This window comes from Haliotis rubra, unplaced genomic scaffold (genome assembly GCF_003918875.1).
Source record: "Haliotis rubra isolate DU_JTF1 unplaced genomic scaffold, ASM391887v1 Scf1037, whole genome shotgun sequence".
In the NCBI taxonomy this organism is placed as follows: domain Eukaryota; kingdom Metazoa; phylum Mollusca; class Gastropoda; order Lepetellida; family Haliotidae; genus Haliotis; species Haliotis rubra.
The window spans coordinates 258605-280554 of record NW_025764934.1 but is presented as its reverse complement, the minus strand read 5'-3'; the positions used below and the strand labels follow the sequence as shown (position 1 = coordinate 280554).

General features: G+C 39.3%; 1 protein-coding gene across 1 annotated transcript in view; it reads right to left on the bottom strand.

Annotated features, from left to right (window-relative positions):
* LOC124273777 (metalloprotease mig-17-like) overlaps nucleotides 1-21950 on the bottom strand; it is a 56153-nt gene that overhangs the window by 20882 nt on the left and 13321 nt on the right. Inside the window, exons 7-11 of the mRNA XM_046709090.1 lie at nucleotides 15458-15503; nucleotides 14375-14490; nucleotides 13528-13695; nucleotides 12801-12942; nucleotides 12083-12196 (exon numbers count right to left, since the gene is read on the bottom strand). Of these exons, the coding sequence (XP_046565046.1) occupies nucleotides 12083-12196; nucleotides 12801-12942; nucleotides 13528-13695; nucleotides 14375-14490; nucleotides 15458-15503 (586 nt within the window). The remainder of the gene's footprint in view (nucleotides 1-12082; nucleotides 12197-12800; nucleotides 12943-13527; nucleotides 13696-14374; nucleotides 14491-15457; nucleotides 15504-21950) is intronic.

Sequence of the window (21950 nt, the reverse complement as noted above, 5' to 3'; positions counted from 1 at the left end):
TTGGTTGACACATGTCATCGGTTCCCAATTGCGCAGATCGATGATCATGCTGTTGATCACTGGATTGTCTGATCCAGGCTCGATTATTTACAGACCGCCGCCATATAGCTGGAATATTGCTGAGAGCGGCGTAAAACTAAACTCACTCGCTCACTCACTCCAAACTGTGACAAAAAGGAACACCTCTAGTTACCAACAATGTCAACAAGAACATAATGGAGTCCCTGCATCAACATATCTTCAAGACTAAACGAATTGATAAATTATTCTAGACCAATATCTGTACACAAATAATGAAATGTAACTACAAGTTCAAGGTTCCTAAGCTGGTACAATGCCCATTTATTCACCTCATGTAATGTCTATCTCTGATTGATTCACGTGACCTTGAACAAATTACCATGTATGCCGGGTGCACGGTCGTACACTGCTTGGGTGGTGTAGTACAAATCATCAGGCAGAATATATCATTTATACCCCGCCCCATGGAAACAAAACATGCATCCACGGCAGTCAGTGAACCGTGAAGCAGTGGTTCAAATCGACTGGTCAGTACCATGTTAGTGAAATATATGACTGAATTTCAGCTTGTTTTGATGCTATATTTACATGAAGAGAGATTTAAGATATTTTTACCTAAGGTTATGTATTTATGTGGTTTTATAAAAATCTTTCTATGATGTATATTTTGACCCTCTAGATAACAGTGTCTCATAAGCCTGTTAAGCTTGGATGTATGTAAAACATTATGTGTTTATTTTATATGTATTTTATATCTTGTTTACATACATGGGACACTTTAATAAACTATGTCTGTCTGTCTGTCTGTCTGTCTGTCTGTCTGTCTGTCTGTCTGTCTGTCTGTCTTTCTTTCTTTCTTTAAACATTCGTTAAGATAAATTATGTGTACTATTGTGATGCGGGATGTACGGGGATTTTTGCGTCCCGGTGTATCCACCTAGCCGAAGGCGTCAGCGACAGTTTGCTACTACTTATGATAGGAATTAATTTGACGTTTTTGTGTATCCAGTTCTTGTGTATTCTGTTATATTATATATGTACCGGTCAAGTATTTATAAAAGCAATGTTTTGCTTGTTTACCAAACCAGGATCTCTGAGAATATAAATATGTTTAAACCATATGTTCAAAATTGAAATACAATATGGCATTTCCAAGTTTGACGCATGACACGGCTAGAGAATATCGGTTTCACATTGGCAACCTCTTGTGCTGTCTTATCTCTTATCTCGTATAAACCTCAACCCTCCCACAATATCTATATGCGCCTTTCCTTTCAGGCCACAATGAGGTGATTTAATGCCGATTGAATGGCCTTATCTTGTCAAGTGGTATTTCTGTACATAGGTTGCACTTTTAATGTGGTGTTCAGGGTAAACATGTGTAAAGAGAGAGAGAGAGAGAGAGAGAGAGGGGAGAGAGAGAGAGAGGGAGAGAGAGAGAGAGGGAGGGAGAGAGAGAGAGAGAGAGGGAGAGAGAGAGAGAGGGAGTGAGAGAGAGAGAGAGAGAGAGAGACTCACTCATACAATCGGTTACAGCGTTTAATATGTACTTGATTGTGACATTGTACTTTTTGCATAAAATTCAAAAGCTCTTATTTCTCTGTGTCATATTGTTTCGTCAAACGTTATCATAGTATTGCGCGGAAATCTTAAATAGAATATTGATGTTATGTAATAAATGGTGTCTTTTAAATATATTTCAGCAGAGGTTATCAGTATTGAGATGTGTGCTGTATTGCATGCAATTCTTAGCATTCTGCCAATGAGCTACTTAATGGGCGGTTGAGTAGCCTTGTGGTTAAAGCGTTTGCACGTCACACCGAAGACCCGGGCTCGATTCCCACATGGGTACAATGTGTGAAGCCCATTGTGATATTGTTGGAGTATTACTAAAACCGACGTAAAACCATACTCACTCACTATACACTACTTTAGATGCTAACATTGCCACCCAACTCCTCAATCTCACAAGGAAACTCTGTGTGTCGAGACAAATCAACAATTTGACGAAATGATTTGAATGAAAATGCCCAGACGTTTACCCTTTTGGTGAATTCAGGATAAATGTGACAAATTATATGTTGGCTGTTTCTTACAAAGAGAGTGGATTTCATTCAAAGCTGTAACCTGAAACGTATTCCGTACAAAGGTAGTACAGTCATTGTGAGCTGGTCCATGGCGACACACCAGCTCTATCGAACCTTGACAAAACACATTTTTAACGTGGTTAAACAGAATTGCTTTCCCGCAGAGAACGTGGATTATCTATTTTTGTTCCTGACGTGTTTTGAGCAGAGTAAACAGACAGATTTTTCAACGTTGTTTAAAGCATTATATCTATATGAAAGCATACTTTACGCTCCGACATGTTGTCATGCTGAGCTGCACCCAAACATGAAAAATACTTTTGCTGTAAAATTAAATAACATAAATGACCCATTTATAATAACATGTAACTCAAGAAAGGAAGAGCACAAATACGAAAGTATATATTGTATGTATTCTACACATGGTTCAGGTTTGTTATTATTAATGATTGATGAGGGTAGAAAAACCTTTATTGTCCTTTATGTAACGTTGGAATAGAAAATGAAATTCATTTTACACTGTTATCAGGAATTAAGGCAGAAATATATACCAGACCATTTACTAGCAAAACAACCCCTGTATGCATTTATATCTATATAATCCCCCAAAAAAAAAACAAAAAACAACAAACAACAACAGACAAACAGACATTGGTACAAATCCAGGGAGAGACATTCTACACCAGTTACATTCATTCAATTAAGCATCTTCTTGAGAAGTTTGTGGAACTCGGATGGGATTTATGCTTGAAATATACTGGACAAAATAAGTTAGGGATATTAGTATTTTTATGATTGATATTTTATCAGTGTGTCAATGAATATATAGATCGTTATTCATAATTTAAAAATGTACATATATCCTTAACTATTGTTGTCCAGTATATTTAGTAACCGATGCAGTCAACCGCACTAAAACTCAGCCCCCGTTTTACGTACATGGGCGACCACAATATGTATCTGTTGAAGTTTAAAACATGAGACTTTCCCTCGCATAAAATGAAATATTGCGCAGTCATTTAACATTTTTGTTACTCGATAACTAAAGATTGCACCGCGTTTAACATTGTTCAACTTTGACTGTACCCGTCAAGCAACATTCCACCTGCACGACTCAATGTTTATATTCAGTACATCATAAACTTACGACAACACAAATATGTGAGCTGTTATGCTCATGTAAGGAACAAATGCTTTTAGAATTCTTAAGAAATATAGCTCTGAATAGACACGGCACAGTTACAACACTCAGTAGACTTGGCGCAAACTGTTTGTATTGATACTTCTGATTGTGTAACCCAGATTTCACGTCCAGAAATGTGTCAACAGCTATGAGCATTCCCTATCGCCACTCAAGACATACAGAGGGATGTTGTATAGATACATTCAATTTGTCAATCCCACTACATGTACTTGTCAAAACTGAAATACAATATGAACATGCACACAATAGCTAAATTGAAAGGCACATCTTGCCAAACAAGGTTTTCAAGAGCATATATATATATATATATACATTAATGTCAGTGTCTTTTACAGACTAATATGTGCACGTCTTGAGAAAGGTCAAAGTTCCTATTCCTATCTCAGTAAACAGGGTTGTTCAATCACACGGTGTCAGCTCGATCTGTCGACAAATGAAAAATAGGATGTTGCTAACCGTCGACAGAACAAAAAACCCGGAGTGTCGACATCGCGTGGTCAACATACCGTGGCGGTGTTAATTAATGAAAGAGAATGTTTGCTTAGTGGTTTGCAAGTGGCTATGCTCGTATCATGAGTAAATGAATTAAGTTGATTAAAGAGAATGTCTTTTTGCAAGAGAATGAAGGTTGCAAAAACAGACTATTATTTTACGTTATGCGAGTGGAAGGATTACCATTACCAACTTGGAATCATTTTAAAAATGATGGACACAGAACTAACAATAATTTGGAAGGTTGGCACAACAAAATCAACAAGTATACCATGAAGACCCATCCGAATGTATTTGAGGTTGTGCGAATGCTACAAAAAGAACAGTCATCTACTGAAGTAAAAATTCAGCAAATCCAAGGACAGCAGAGAGATCCCGTCCGTAGACGTCGCTACCGAATCATCGACGCTAGGATTCGATCCTTGAAGGCCGACCTTCTTGCCGACAGACTTACGACTTGCATTACACAGACCATGTGTCAGAGTTGCTTCATCTTGGCTGAACATTCAGATTACTTTAGTGCACATATAAAGGAGTTTTGGCAAGAAGAAATAACTGGACTCATCTTATATATATTTATTACTTATACACCTGCAGAAATCACTTATTTATATAAAACACACACACAAATATATTGTGTGAGCTTTATGAAATAAATATACAAATATGTTATATTGTGTGACATATGATACATGCATGATACATGCATGTTGTTATATTGACTGAATAACTATATTGTCTACTATATATATCACACTCTGTTTTAATTGGTTTGTTAATATCGAGAACACTGGGAGTGAAGTCACTCATGTAGAACATCACCTCCCTTTTCCCGGACTGTCGACATGTAATCTGGACGGATTGTTTCTTGTTGTCGACAGTCCGGGCATAAACCAATCACACACATATACACACCAATTTTGCATGACAAATAAGTTAATGCACAAAAGAGAATTTAACAAAAGGTTGAAATTCAAGATTATTCATGTGCATATCTTGGTATATAAGGTTTTGCAATGCATCACTGCCGAAATGCCAACAGGCGAAGGCGACCTCCAAAGCACCTAACCACCATCACCAATGTAAACAACAATATATTTACACCCTAATTTCACATGACAAAGGAAGTTTATACACATAACAAAACTCTTGGTCCTGATAGAGTGAGTAACCCCAAACAGAATTCCAATTGGTCAGCTCGACACCTTATAAAACAATCAATTCGAGATTTCCTTAGAATGTTCGATATTTGGCTGCGCGTTATGCGCAGTCAGTCAGTTTCAACAAAACACCCTAAGAGCACCTGTACATCTCACACCTTGCCCAGTGTGATCAATAGATTTGTATATATGGAAAGCAAAATACACTTGAAAGTCGTGGCTGTTTAACTCCAATACACAAGACCAACGGATGGGACACAAGGACTTTTTTCGGAGCAAATTGTCGCAGGCGCTTTGCGGAAATTACGTAACTGAACGCGGAGATACACTAAACGTCATCGTTCCGCTCCGTGACCTCGTCTTTGCGAGCTACACTGAAATTATTACAACCCGGTTCGTCTAATTTTTAGGCCCTGACTATACCTGGATTGTCTAACCACGCATGATTGATTTCTCTATGGGTCAGTGTGAGCCGTGGAGTCACTGACCCGTAAAATCGGCATGTTCCCATTTTGCCTACATCCCATTTCGCCTACAATCTTAAAACAACTATTCATGGTCTGGTGACTGTTATTTCATGCATGAGTAATAAGTTTACCCCCTTCAGATATAAATGGAATCTCCCCTAGTTTCCCTTTAATTTGATTAATAGCACATGTAGACAACATGGCATTTTGCATTAAAATAAAAAAATTGTTCTTCTTTCATGTTTATTATTCACAGCAAATCATAGTACAATATAATACAATAATCAAAATAATACTGGCTGTTAACTAGTACACTGTACTTGAGTTCATGGATGTCTGAGTTTATTGAAGCTTCAATAAGTGACCTGCTGCGTCCTGGAGCTGAACAGGCGATCTTCTTCCACTTTCAAGTTGTTGTCTCAGTTGGTTGAGACACTGGTCAAGATCTCTGTAAGCTCGTGAGCGTAGCCGAGTTGTTGCACCATGGGCAATCTGAAGGCGAGTGATCTTGTTGGTGGATTCAATGTTCTTGATAGCTGTTATGAATTCATAAATGTTCGGATGGTGCTTTCCCACAAGATTTTTTGAGACCATTATGGTGCTGCATCTTCCTTTACATCCCTGGATCACACACTTCCAGTGTGTCGCAACAAAATGATTAATATTTGTTTATAATCACAAACAGTTGTAAGTATTTCACTGCTCCATTCTCTCAATAGGGGTGCATTTTCTATTCCCTATTCGCCTACATGTTTACTGTAGGCCAAATGGGATGTAGGCGGAATGGGATGTAGGCGAATTGGGACTCAACCGTAAAATCTGCTTGGGAGAGGCTATTGGAGACCTTGGGGGTCTCAAGATGCTTACTAATGAGATTAGATTAACTAAAGGGGTTTATCAATTAAGATATGTCCAAGTGATCTGACAATAAAGCGATTACAAGCAGTAAGTTTATTTTCAAACACTTAGTAATAAGATTAATGAAAGTTATTCTTTTAATCAGGAAATGCAAGTTAATAAAGTAACTAAATACATGGAGAGATGAAGATTCAAAATCTCGGACTTTCAGCAACGTATAAGGAGAAAGGAGATTTTTATCAACTGGTGAGCCGAGCTAAAGGTCAACTCCCATTTGTGAGAACTGCCAGTTGTGAGACTCCCAGTTATGAGACAATGGAGTAGGTAATTAACAACTAAAACAGACCATACTCCCCCTGTCTGATAGAATGGATTCACCCTAGCTAATTACTGATTTGCTGTGCAACTGAATCTTGTGGAGGTAACTTAAAGAAACTTTATAAGATAAATTGATTAACATACTCAGGTAAATGTCTTTAATAATTAAACACTTTGTGTAGGTAACTTCGTGATCAAAGAGAAATTAATTTACCTACTCAGATTTACTCCATCTCCGAAACTACAAGCTATAGTTTAAGAAATAACTCTGAAATTTACAGTCGAAATGCCCCTTATGCCAAACCCTTTCTTCCCGACACAATAAATTTGTGGAATGCCCTACCAAATTCCAAAGAGCCATGCAGTCTCAAAGAATTTTAAAACCTAACTACAAAAAAATGAAAACAAGATTTATATTGATCTTAATTATGGCTCTTGTTTTTGTCAAAACGTTCATTGCTGCCTCAGGCTCGGATCTAGCTACCCAAACGCCGATAAGTATAACAGACATTTAATAGACAGTGCATGTTGCTTTTGTGGATATCAACTACCCGTTATAACCTGGATATATTTTTGAACGGAAACAAAGAATTTACTCCTTGTGTAAACCAGAAAATAGTTGAATCCGTCCACGATTATATCATCAAGACACAACCTTCAAAGTTTCACAGGGAAATACTGAAATTAACTCAACCTTCTCGTGATTGATTTATAATCATTATTACAATAGATTGTTCGACAAACACAACTGTAAGTCTCTAATTATGACTACTTAGAGAATAGTTGTATTTGTTGTAAGCTGTATATATTTATATGCACTTAAAAATATATTTATGCAATAGTCAATATCGACGACGTCACATCCTCCATTTCATTCTATATTTTATGTTGCATGGGAGTGGTGTTAACATAAGCAGTAATACTTCACCAATCCCAATTCATTTTCATAAATAATAATAAACTATGTTTAAACCAAAATGACTTTCAAACTTCATAATAGTCAATAAAAATGTGTTATCATAATTACATATTCTTCTGAATAAATAAAATATTCAATGAACTATGCCTCCTGTGGGTACTGGGCTGGGCTGATCCCACTTTCATTGTAGGGATGTGGAAACACCACCTATGTGCACTGGACCATTAATTAATGTGTCTCACAACTGGGAGTTCTCACAAATGGGAGGACGCCGAGCTAAAGCCCTTCCCTTTGTGCCCCTTGACCAAGTCGAAAATGTGTGGCTCATTCAGCTCATCAAGAGGGAACAGTCTACAACTGTGGTGAAACTTGTACAGCAGAGAGGAAACAGACGTGGACCATCAAGAGGGAACAGTCTACAACTGTGGTGAAACTTGTACAGCAGAGAGGAAACAGACGTGGACCATCAAGAGGGAACAGTCTACAACTGTGGTGAAACTTGTACAGCAGAGAGGAAACAGACGTGGACCATCAAGAGGGAACAGTCTACAACTGTGGTGAAACTTGTACAGCAGAGAGGAAACAGACGTGGACCATCAAGAGGGAACAGTCTACAACTGTGGTGAAACTTGTACAGCAGAGAGGAAACAGACGTGAACCATCAAGACGCCGACAGTATGTCACTCAACCCTGACTATGCTTGGGTCGTCTAATTGCTACTGTTTACCTGTTTTAAAAATTAGACGAAACAGGTTGATACCACTGAAATACTCAACTGAGGTGAAACTCAGAATGATGAAATTGGAAATGAGGAAGAAACCAGCTAAATCAACACGTGGATGGCAACACAATAACTTGAAAAGCTCTCATGAATTTGTATGACAATGCAATATCCGTTGAGACCATGATAATTTGAACAACGGAGAAAGTTATATGGATATACAACTTCTTTATTATAATGTAAGCGGCGTTTCGGCGGTGTACCCCCAGCAGGCAGCAAGGGGTTACCTGGGATAAGAGGACACACATGAATGAGCGTGCAGGGCAGGTTGTTCCCTGTGTAATATGGTCCATGGTATTTCGGCTGCCCATAAAATTGACACTGTCACTTCATTCATTCATTTATTTCAACATACATATTATCATCATCATCAATCGCATCAACAATATTATGAAATACAACCATTAGGCAATATTAGCACTACCATCAGTAAACATACATTTTAACAAAATATCACATTATACACAATATCACTAGCATACATCATTATTCATAGTCCCACAAGGTGAGACACACCGTAAGCAAGTGGAGTCTCGACACCATCTTGCAGCTGTCTATCCTCGCGGTCTAGCCGTTCTTCAAGCTGGCGATACTTGTTCTTCTTAGGTCTCACACAACCAACACCCTGCAACTGCATCAATGTTATTTCTGTGTAGTTCTGTTCTGACTTTATCAGACTGATATGTCAACGAGATAAGTGATGTGTTCAGTTTAAACATAACATCAATCATTAATTTAATCACTCACTCGTATTAGTGTCAGTGCAGGTGAACTGTTCACGAGCTCAGCACAGTGGTAAGGTGAACTGTGTTCACCAGCTCAGGGGTAACTAAAAAGTGTATCACCTGTTGTTTCAAGAGATTAGCATGGTTCAGTGACCTGGAACGTTTAAACAATACCTGCTGGCAAACTGGGGACACACCGTTTCGGCGTAGCTGCTACAACCGTTAATGGATCTCGTGAAAATGCATGCAGAAAGACTGCATACAGATCAACACTCTCAAGTGTCTTAACGACATAGTTTCTAAAACACCAAGAGACCACAACCACGGACCTGTACACAACGAAGTCAAGGTAAATCTTTTCGGCTGTAGCAAAAATATTGACAATTAAAAGCAATCTCAATCTTGAATATATTGTGTCAGTGATTAATACTATGGATATTTTAATGTATAGTTTAAACATGTTTTCTTCAAGTAATCGGGACGGGATTTGCAAACAAGCATAAACATGCATATCAATGCCACTCCATAACAATAATACAGTTACATAGATAGTGATGTACACTGTGTACAAAACAGTGTGTATAAATCATAATGGAAGACCGCTCCAATATACATAGATATATGAAACAGTATCATGACAAGAAAACATGATATCTAAAATGAATTAGATGGTATGACATGTACCCCGACGGGGTAGGTGGGAGCTAGAGTAATAATTAATATGTTTATAATTAGGGATAAACCACCATACCCCAAAAATGTAAATGATGGGGTGTTAACTTAAGTGAATTTGGAATGAAAACGGCTACAAACATGATAATAAATCAATAAAAAGCCGTGATTATGAAGGGAAAATAAAAAATAATGTAGTCTGATTTAATTAGATGAGAAGAGATCAGAAATAGAACTAAACTGATAGATATAAAGTGGGGCTGGTTAGGGGTGCTGTGTGTGTGTTGGGGAAGAAGATTTGTATAGCATATTGGGAGCTTGTTTTGGAAACAGTGAAGCTGTTTATGATTAAATAATGGGTAAAGAAAGAAAAAGGGTTAAACGGGGTGGGGTGAGGGGGTGGTATGGAAGCATTGAGGGGGACAAGGCAGGCTGAGCGAGTGCAGTAATTGAGAGGCAGTAGTAAGCTTGGTTGAGTGGCCTTGACTGAGGGGCTACGGGCGGCCTTGACCGTGGAGTTTGTTATGGTTGGTGATTGAGAGGTGGCAGGGGTCGGTGGTGGCTGGAGGCGCGCGGACCTCGGAGGAGACAGTAGTTGTTGGAAGGTAAAGTTGGTGTGAAATAATAAAGGAATAGAGAGGCGCGCGGACCTCTGAGAAGACAGGTGGTTGGAGAGAGAGGTGAAGTTATAGGTGGCTTGATAGTGAGCTGAAAGTGGATCCAGATTGCTAGGTTGAGAGGTGGGCGCGGACGTCGGAGAGGACAGTCACGCACATATGGTAAATTTGGAGTGACATACCTAGCCGTGAAACAATTTAGTAATGAAACAATAGGCGAGAGCTTTCAATACAACTGAAAGCTCATGACAGGTAATTAATGACAGATGGTCGGATTGGGGTGTGCTGATAGTTATAGCCCGGGAAAGCCACTTTTAAGAAAACAAGAGTAGAAAATGGTGTGGTTCAATCGCCAATGGGTATGGTTGAGTGATCGTGTGAATGTGGGTCTCCCGGCAATTATTATGAGCTAATCCATGTTACCGTAAATAATGCAGATTTTTAAATATCGCTCTAAATTAGCCGAATTAAGTCAAAATGAGCTGAATTTTGTGTCTTGATGCTTATAACATACTTTCATTCATTTACAACCTCCAAAACATGGAAAAACATGTCTTTTGAGTAAAAGTAAATATTCTCGCTATGGGCCAAAATGTTTTTCGCCAATGTGCGAGATTATTTAATATGGCTCTAAATTAGCAGAATTAAGTCAAAATGAATTGAAATTTGTGTCATGATACTCATAAACATACACTCATTCATTTACAACCGTCAAAACACGGAAAACATGTATTTTGAGTAAAAATAAATACTCTCGGCCATGGGCCAAAATGTTTTTAACATCGCTCTAAATTAGTTGAATTAAGTCAAAATGAGCTGAATTTTGTGTCTTGATGCTTATAAACACACATGCGTTCATTTGCAACCTCCAAAACTTGGGAAAACATGTATTTTGAGTAAAAGTAAATATTCTCGCCCATGGGCCAAAATGTTTTTCGCCCATGGGCGAGATTTTTAACATCGCTCTAAATTAGTTGAATTAAGTCAAAATGAGTTGAAATTTGTGTCATGATGCTTGTAAACACACACTCGTTCATTTACAACCTCCAAAACTTGGGAAAACATGTATTTTGAGTAAAAGTAAATATTCTCGCCCATGGGCCATCATATTTTTCGCCCTCGGGCGAGATTTTTTAATATGGCTCTAAATTAGCAGGTTTAAGTCAAAATGAGTTGAAATTTGTGTCATGATGCTTTTAAGCATACACTCATTCATTTACAACCTACAAAACATGAATTCTGATCGAAATTAAACATTCTCGCCCATGGGCCGGCCCATGGGCGAGCGAGTTTAAATTTTGAGTTTTCGAAAACAACGTTTTTCATTTTATATCCTTAGCATATATTCATAACAACTGCATGTTTAATTTGGTCGAATCCCTTGTCAGAAAGTGCCCACAGTGCGGAGAGTTTCTGTACTTTTGTGAGTCCAGAATTAAATTGTGACGTGTTGTATATATTTTGCCTGAATATTTTTCACATTACATGGAGAACCGTGTTAGCAACCCATGCTTGTCGTAAGAGGCGAGGATCGGATGGTCAGACTTTCTGACTTGGTTGACACATGTCATCGTATCCCAACTGCGTAGAGCATTGTTCATGATATCAATCACTGGATTGTCTGGTCCAGAATTGATTATCGACAGACCGACGTCATATAGCCGGAATATTGTTGAGTTAAACACATAAACAAACAAACAAACAAAGAACACTGAAGCAAGCTATCCCTGACTTTACAGCAGAACGGAAATCTTCACCTACCTGTCTGTTGCCACACGTTGTACCGTCCACGGCGTTGATGCTACTGCACAATCCCGGCCGATGGGGAAGGTAACAGTAGAGCCTCTTACAAACACTGACGCTAGAGTTCACATCCTGGACAAAAGTATATCTAAAGATGATACCTTCCATTTGGAACTATAGCATTACAAGGTTGTACCGATTTGGACATATTGCCTATTCCAGATAATGAAACTTTAAAAATTCATAACATCAGTATTGCATTAAAATAAATATATTGGAGCTACTTTGCGAAGTAAACTTTAAACTTTGTTTTAAAACTAAAATAAACAATACTTTTTTCAAGGTATGATTCATCAATGTTTGAAGCAGTGAAGATCCGGGTCAGAATTGGTCTTCAGAGAGCCTGCTTGTCGTACTCCACTCCTGACTGGATTGTGTAATCAGACTCTCTGACTTGGGTGATGCAGGTAATCGCATCCTTTTGCATAGAATGATGCTCATCATACCATTCACAGGATTATCTGGTCCAAACGCTACTATTTTGCAGACAGCATATGAAGAGCTGGAATATTGCCGAGTGCGGCATAAAACAACAAAGATGTTGGAAAACCGGCGATGGGAGCCGCGATCTACTTTGGGTCACGATGACACCCAGCCACCGAAGTCCAACCAATCAACTAATTTGTAGGTTTCCGTACACCACTTCAAACCCGGATTGTCCACTTTCGATACGTACCAAGCACATATAGGAAGTGGGGCCATATTTCATCTGACACTGCTCGTTTACGTTGTATAGCTGACCAGGCCACTCACCGGTGACGTTCGTCACAGACGCCGGTTCTAGAGATTCCAGGAGGCAGCTCCTGGAAGTGGTATCACTGTGGAAAGAATATCTCATGAATTGTTAAACATAGTAAAACATATTACATTTTTATCCGTTCATTTTATTTTTTTGTTTTTGGTTTTGCTTTACAATGTGAACTCTGCTTTTTACAATGAACTCTGCTGCTTTACAATGAACTCTGCTGCTTTACAATGAACTCTGCTGCATAGCTACGGCCTGGGAATGGTCAAGTCTTGACCAGCATCCATCGCGATGGACTCTCTGTCCTTTTTACTAGCATCGCACGACCAGCATTGGCTGCTTGGGGCCAGTTTGAATCCAACATCCAAAAAAGCAGCATAGCATGGTCATAAGAAACACCCGTGAAGATCCGGGTTAGAATTGATCTTCAGTAATCCATCCTTGTCGTAACTAACGGGATCGGGTGGTCAGGCTCGCTGCCCTGGTTGACACATGTCATCACTGGATTGTCTGGTCCATATTAACGGACTATTGCTGTCTACGGCGTAAAACTAAACTCACTCACTTTGTTTATGGCAGCGCTAGTCATAGCCAACAGCTTACCATCCAAAAGTGCAGATCTCGACTTTCAAAGTAAATATAAGTAAATGGTTCTTACCTTTCTGCTAACACTTGGTCCAGGAAGGTCTGGAAATAGCGGATGGAGCAGTTAGAAAACAGGAAGTAATTCGTTATGCTGACGTTATGATGTGCTGAGTAGCTGCTGCTCATGATGTAGGCGTCAGTCCCAGAACACGTGTTGTTGTATTCCCCGTCATGCCGTGCACTGTTAACATACACGTGAGTGTGAGTGAGTGAGTAAGTGAGTGTGAGTGTGAGTGAGTGAGTGCATTGGTGGGTGAGTTTGAGTGAGTGAGTGCATGAGTGGGTGAGTGTGAGTGAGTGAGTGGGCGGGTGAGTGTGAGTGAGTGGGTGGGTGAGTGAGTGGGTGAATGCGTCGGTGGTAGGGTGAAAGTGATTGATTGAGTGAGTGAGTGAGTGAGTGAGTGAGTGAGTAGGTGGGTGGGTGGGGGTGGGTGGGTGAGTGAGTGAGTGAGTGGGTGGGTGGATGGGATTTGGGTTGGTTGGTGGGTGAGTGAGTGGATGGTTGAGTGAGTGGGTGAGTAAATGAGTGAGTGGGTGAGTGAGTGTTTGGTAGGGTGGGTCTTATGGTGAGTGAGTCGTCTGGTTGAATTGTGAAAGAGAAGGTGGGTGGGTGTCCCCTGGATGAATGAGTGAGTGAAAAGATAGAAATGTGAAGTGAGTGAGTTTGTGGTGAGTGTGCTGTGTAGTGAGTGAGTCACTAAGTGAGTGGTTGGGTGGGTGTCTGGGTGGGTGAGCGGTAGGGTGAGTGATTGAATGAGAGGGTAGGTGGGTGTTAGGTGAAGAATGAGTGAGTGACTGGACAGGAGACTTGCCTTACACTCACTCACTCATTCACTCACTCACTCCAAACGTCTACGTACGCATGCCCCATTTCGTGAGCTGTCACCAGAAGATCATCCACCAGATTGTCGGTATACTCCACTAGTGATATGCTGCGACCTGGCTTGTCACAGATAGTTCCAACGTATGCATAACCGGAAGACAATGAGGACAATAAATGCCCTGAATCTGGTGTTGAGTCTTCTTGCAGAGATGTTGCTCGGGGGGAACGAAGGTCAAGGTCAAACAGTCGACAGACATAGCCATCATCATAATAATAATTAATTATAATGTCAGAATGTGAATGAGCCAGTGAGTGAGTCAATGAACGACTGAATTGTGTTTAACTCCGCAGTTCGCAATATGCCACCTATATTTGGCCCGCAGTAAATTGGAAGAAAAACAGTTTTCTGAAATACAACACACTTGATATGGATGTGCAACTTCTTTATTATTTACACACGACGTTTCTGGGGCAATGCTTGCCCCTTCATCAGGTGAATCACTATATATACCTCTGTAACTATTCACTGTCATTCACCTGATGAATGGGCAAGTATTAGCCGAGAAACGTTGTGTGTAAATAATAAAGAAGTTGTACATCCATATCAAGAGTGTTGTATTGCCCTACCAACTTCTAAATGCCTATCAAACATCTGAATTTTCTGAAAGCATGAACAACGTCTTCATCTGGGAACAACAACGTCACCTGAGACGACCCGCAGAGTCCTAATGACAACTGGATGCCGATGACCTGTTCTCAATACCCCATGTTGTTTGAAGTTTAGCCAGATAATCCAATGATCAACAGCATGAGCATCGATCTACACAGTTGAGATACAATGACATGTGTCAACCAATTAGTGAGCCTGACCACCCGATCCGTCACTTCTTACGACACGACACGACAATCATGGGTTATTAAAGACCAATTCTCACCCGGATATTCATGTGGTGAGACAAGCATGGGTTGTTGAAGATCAATTCTGACATGGATCTTCACAGGGCCTCGGCGTCCCAAATCTCCACGTGTGATGCAGCCAATATGGCATCAGTTCAAATACGTGTGCACTATAAGCAGCAACAGAAGCAGGTGAAGACAATATCCATCAACAGAACTTACCCAGTAGGTCTTGAGTTACGCTAGCATCCATCCTGTACAAATCATACCTAAAACACATGGATTGAAACATACATAGACGAAATACACACAAACAATGAACAGACACTGACAACGACACAAAGTTCAAAATCTGATTACTTTTTGCTATTTTCTTCTAAATTGTCAGAGGAAGAGTCATGGGAAGATAGAATAATTATGGAAAAATCACTTGCTAGAAATCGTGAGTGAGCAAATAATATTTAACTTTCAGTACGGCTATATTATGTTGGATATTAGACGCCTCAGATCTGGATATCTGTCACAACAAATTTCATCGTGCTAAGAAGACAAATTAGTGATGAAATAACACGAATGGACTACTAAAACAAACGCGAAAGACCCTTTCTAAACCCATATGAAATTTCCCTGCTATAAGCTAAAACTTCGACTATATCCTGACCATGGCTAAGATTCCCAATAGACTAAAGAGATCAAATAGCTTTGATCAGGCTAACAAGACCCAATAGCGGTGATCAGGCTAAAAAGACCCAATAGCGGTGATCAGGCTAAAAAGACCCAATAGCGGTGATCAGGCTAAAAAGACCCAATAGCGGTGATCAGGCTAAAAAGACCCAATAGCGGTGATCAGGCTAAAAAGACCCAATAGTGGTGTTCAGGCTAACAAGACCCAATAGCGGTGATCAGGCTAAAAAGACCCAATAGTGGTGATCAGGATAAAAAGACCAAATAGCGGTGTTCAGGCTAAACAGACCAAATAGCGGTGTTCAGGCTAAACAGACCCAATAGCGGTGATCAGGCTAAAAAGACCCAATAGCGGTGATGAGACTAAAAAGACCAAATAGCGGTGATCAGGCTAACAAGACCCAATAGCGGTGATCAGACTAAAAAGACCCAATAGCGGTAAGGCCGGGTGGGACAACTTGGGAATGGCCAGCGAGTCCTAACTTGACACATAGAAGGAAGCGAGCTACAAAGACATATTTTATATCATTGGAAAGATCTCGAGGAGATGAACTCAAAAAGTTCATGTGCCAGTGCGCGCACGTGTTCATAAGCTCACAAATGGGCTCTGAAAATGCATTTCTGCAGAAATTACTGGCAGAATTAATTTTTTCCGCAGAAATTTCTGGCAGATTTTTTTTTTACCGCAGAAATATCTGGCAGGATTTTTTTTTCCCGCAGAAATTTCTGGCAGACTTTTTTATTTCACTACCAGAATTGTCTTAATTGAAAAATATTAGACACCATTTGAGGATAATTCAATATGGACTTTATTTAAATGATGTTACTTTCTCCTGTAAACAACTTCAAGTTGGAGGGGATAATGGTTCCCAGAAGTAGATCGCCGCACAAATCTTACAAGGCATATTTTAACATCTTATCAAGACGAAATGAAAATAAAAATAATATGGTGATTTTTTTATACATCTTTTATTCACGTTCTGTATAACATGAGTTTCACCGGACGAAGTCACAGTCATTTCATGTTAGACATGAGCCCTGTTGTCAAATGTTTCAGAGAGAGATCCTCTCGGAGAAATATGTGTCCTATATATATATATAAATATTTGTCAGGGTTGAGATTGCGATCTGATCGGAGATTCTACCAGTAGAGACTTCGCAGTCTTTACCAGTATCCTACTAGTAGAGATTGAAATCGGATCCTACCTGTCAGATCCGACTCTACCAGTACAATTTCCAATTCAACTGGTAGAAACCCTGATTGTTCTGTAGGCAAAATTCAAATAATTCCATATCAATGTATCTCACTTTAATACAAATTGCATTAATTGATAATGTCCTAATCATGACCATTTTGTTGATACAAACTATGGTTTCACATATGAAAAAATCATATGTAGGATCAGAATGGAGCTTCCACTGGTAGAGATTGCAATTGCATAGGTTATTCTATATAATAAGTTTCTACCAGTACAGACTCCGCTTGCAATCTCTACCCTGGCATATATATCATCTCTCTATATATACATTGTATATAATTTAGGTGAATGAATTCATGTATTCAAATCATTGAACGCTTATTATTAGCATATATTCTGAACAACATGAAAAACCCTCAGTCTTTTCCTATAAATATAAATGCATTCAATATGTTTGGACACATACTAGATACATAATAACAATATTTGATCATTTACATATTCCTAGAAATGCCTCCATCAACACGCTCAACATGACCAGCGTACCGAACTGAGATGATAAACAATACCTAAGCGACAATGTATCACTGTTCAAAGTGACAATACCCGAGAAAATCTAATTGTTTTCACACCTGATAATTTGTTGTTTATGGGGCTGTCCCTACAAGCGGCCACCGTCCCGGTTCGGTTGTCCCTGGTGGCCACAGCAATTAACAATTGCGTAATCCAGAGAGCGGTCACTCAGGGGAAAACACCAAAACAATGTCGGGTGGTGCCGCATGGACAATACACGTCTTTTGGGTTCTATCCAGTAGGTTATATCGGTTCAGTTAAACACCAGATGATGATATTTTGTTGATTGTAGTAGGACATTAACAGACAACTTTGTAATGAAACATACATTGGGTCCGCACAATTAAATTTCACAAGTTATAACTTTATAAATATTCTCTTTCATGTATTCAAAATACTTTTTTTCTAAACGATGCATAGTTTGATAGTTTATCCATGTATATTGTGGTATTACACAAATATGATATTAAGCAGCATGCGCAAACATATTTAAGTCATATGTCTGCACCCCAAGTACTTACAATGTCGTATCGGAAATATTCATTTGTCCTGCAGCAACAACAGGTGTGCATTGTCTGCCGATTTCAAATAACAATATCAACCGGCATACCATGCGGGTTTTATGTGGTACAGGAAAAGGTAGGCAACGGCTCAGTGTCCAAGCAAACATATGTTTGCTGGGTAATCTACGATAAGGGTTACTATAATTCATTGCAAATGACAAAACTCTATTAGAGAGGGTAATCATAATTATCAAAAGGAGCAGGTGCCCACTCTTTGCACAAAACAGACTTTACAGGGAATAAGTAAAACAACATGTAGGCGTGCATCAAAGGGATTAACAGCAACAACTATAGGATAGGGTAATAAAGCAGTGACAACAGGGGGAAGTCAAATGTCCAAGAGGTAGAAAATATACATTGCTGGAATGCTCTGCTAAGTTGTTGCTATCAGTTCATTGTATGCAGATGGGATGAGATATCCTTCATCTCTGTTGATGGAGGGCTTGTGTCCGCGGATTTGAACTGCTTAATCCATGTTGATGTATATATAAGTCTGCTACAGCACCTCAGTCTCGCTTGACAACAGTATAATAATCTATACTGAAACGCCGCATCCTATATAATATAGACGTTGTCATCCATGAAGCGAAAATGTGTTGAAGAACGATATGAATGTAAGTCACTAACGTGAGGCTCTAAAATCATATGGTGGTGTGCAAATCATATGCGTTTAATTCGTGATTGGTATATTTTCTCATTGATATTATTGTATGAATAATCGTTTCCTTTCACACTCGTATTACAACACAAATCATAAAATAGATAAGATCTATATATTATGATCTCGGTAGCAACAGCATGGAGCGTGTTGTTCAGTGACAAAACAATGTGAAAATTCATCGAGGAGATACTTTGTCCTTAACCACCTCAGCATATATACTATACTTCACGGCAATGACGATTTATCTCCTTTAGACAAGAAATCCGTTCAGAATTATATAACTGAAACTAACCGCTTTACGGAATTCAAGTAACAACCTGTAAACATTAAATGCACTTGGTGTCTTATTCTTTATTTTATTTGCTTTAATTTCTTTTGTTTTGATTCATTCATTAATGTCCTAATGTCTGCTCCATAGAATTAAGTCAAAATAATAACGAACTATGTGCGGAGAAGCATTGACATAGGCCATATGGCCTGTTTGCTAATCCTATTTCCATTTTTGTTATATCGTGTTATTATGAAAAATGTAAACATTAATGGCAATTTTTAAAAATACTGTTTAAATCACAATACTGTATAAATCTCGAACAACCTCTGCGTTTTGCAGGTATATATCGTAGCTCTTTCCAAACGTATTCATCAAGTTTCATTCACCATTTTATCTAAGAAAGTTTTGATACCTTTTCGATAGAACGTAGACATTATAGTTTGTTGGACCACTGACTTCAAAATACTGACTTTATGCATTTCATTTGTGCAATGGTACATTATGTTTAGCACTATCTTATGTGCACAAACCAGCCGTTTCAACACATTACCTGAAGAGATATTTTCATAAGCAAGTTTTGCTCTTTTACTGATCCAATGTATAGGTTGTTTATTGCAACGGCAGTGTTAGGTAAACAAGAGATGTGGATGAATGAATCATTAGGACTGGTATATTTTCAAACAATTTAACACGATATTTTGTAGGAATCCCTGGGTTGACTAACATCATTTCAAAAATCAGTGGTGACTCGACATTCTGGTTGTCTCTAATTTCCCAGGAATGGGACAGCAAAATTGCTAATAAAAGCATACGGTCTTTTGATAGCAACTTCTTTGTTAATTGCAAAGAGCAACGTTTCTGTGTAGGTTCTCACACCATGTTCAAGCTAACGGTGACAAAAACCAAGTGATTAGAATGATCGAATGCTGTGACAAACATCGTGTACTTGAATAACAAGGGGTAGATAATTGGACGAGGCCAGGTGGGAAGTAAGAACAATAAATAGCACAGCCATGAAGCCGATAAGCAGGACGGATTAAGTTGTAAAAACAGTCATAAAAAACGGGTGTTGATTGAAGTCTATAGCTTGGTCAGCTCTTCGTAGGCTATGGTATGTAGTACCCTTCGTCAGTCACTACATTCACAGCGCTCGTCACACGTTGCTTTATGCAAAGAACAAGAAGTTGCTATTAAGAAGCCGCATGCTAGAATGCCAATGAAACATACAATCATAATTGCTGTTCATGACGTTGTTGTATAATTTGTATATATATATATACAACCTACTTTATCTGACCTCGTACACCTGAAACATAGTGTATCGAATAGGTCCAACACAGAACTGAACCAAAATATCTAATGTCATGATGATATGAATTGCTTAAATTCCTCAAACCGGTCTTTGAGGTAATAACAGAAGTGTATATAGTTTTAGTTTCCTGATCATGAATCAGTTATTGTCATTCTGATGCAAATACCCCAAACCCAACAAGATTAGATCCAGATCAGTTGATCACACTGATTGCTAATTACCTAGAATAAACAAGAAGTGGCCCACACGCAGGTGTCTCATAAATTATCTAATACAGGTGAAAGGACGGTCAAATACACACTCTCCCAAATAATTAGCCATTACGAGTATTTACACAGGATGGTATTTGTCGTGATCGTTTATTACGGTTCACACCCATAACCCCTACATGCCACTACCCCTACACTCCAGTACCCCTACAGCTAGTTAAAACAACACCTAGCATTTACCTGTCTGATATAATAGACTAATCCTAAAGAGGGATTAGTGCATGGAGCATAGATGAGATCAAGGGATGCACAAATGTGATTAGTCTTTTGTGGCAAGGAAATTAGTGGTCTCATGATGAAAACAAACCTCAACCCTGAGTAGAAGAAACATACAATTGGAAAAGTGTTGTGATTGCTAAATGTTGTTAAGAAAAGTTGTTATAGTGCACTTTAATGTTACATATATTACAATGTTGAGAAGTTGAGAGAAATAAAACGTGGAGATGATACAGGAAATTGAGATTGTTCCATACAGTATATAAGTGCTGACATGAAACAAACATGGCATCAACATGGCTGGTCTTCGCAATGTTGAGTTTGTTATGTCACGGAGAGGTAGCCGTCAAGTTCTGTTGGATGGATATCTTCACACTAAGAATGTTGAGCGACAGACCTGTGTACACTGGAAGTGTGTGCAGTCAACATGCAAAGGAAGAGTCACAACTGTTGGCGATGTGGTAAGAAATACGACTGAACACAATCACCCACCAGAGGATAGCCAGAAGGTCCGGTTTGTCAGCAACCTGAGGAAGAGAGCCAGGGAGGAGTCAATACCGATGCGCAGTACCGCCACCGCCAGAAGACGATTCCTGTCTTACCACAGACGAGATCAGAAGTCGACCTCCAAGATCCCTGGACGCAGACAGCAGATGGTAGACCATTCCTCCTGTTTGCGGACGGCCATGACGACAAGATCTTGGCCTTCGGAACACAGAGAGTCTTGAAGCCTTGCAGTCAGCTGACAACCTCTACATGGATGGAACTTTCACAGCCTGTCCTGCACTGTGGAATCAAGTATACATCATCCATGCAAGACGTGGCAGCTCAACATATCCCCTCATCTTCGCCCTTCTTCCGGACCGCCAGACAACAACCTACTCCAGACTCTTCCGATTGCTCAAGGATGAAGTTCAGCAGAGACTCAACAGACCGCTTGATCCTGCCTGCATCCAGACCGATTTTGA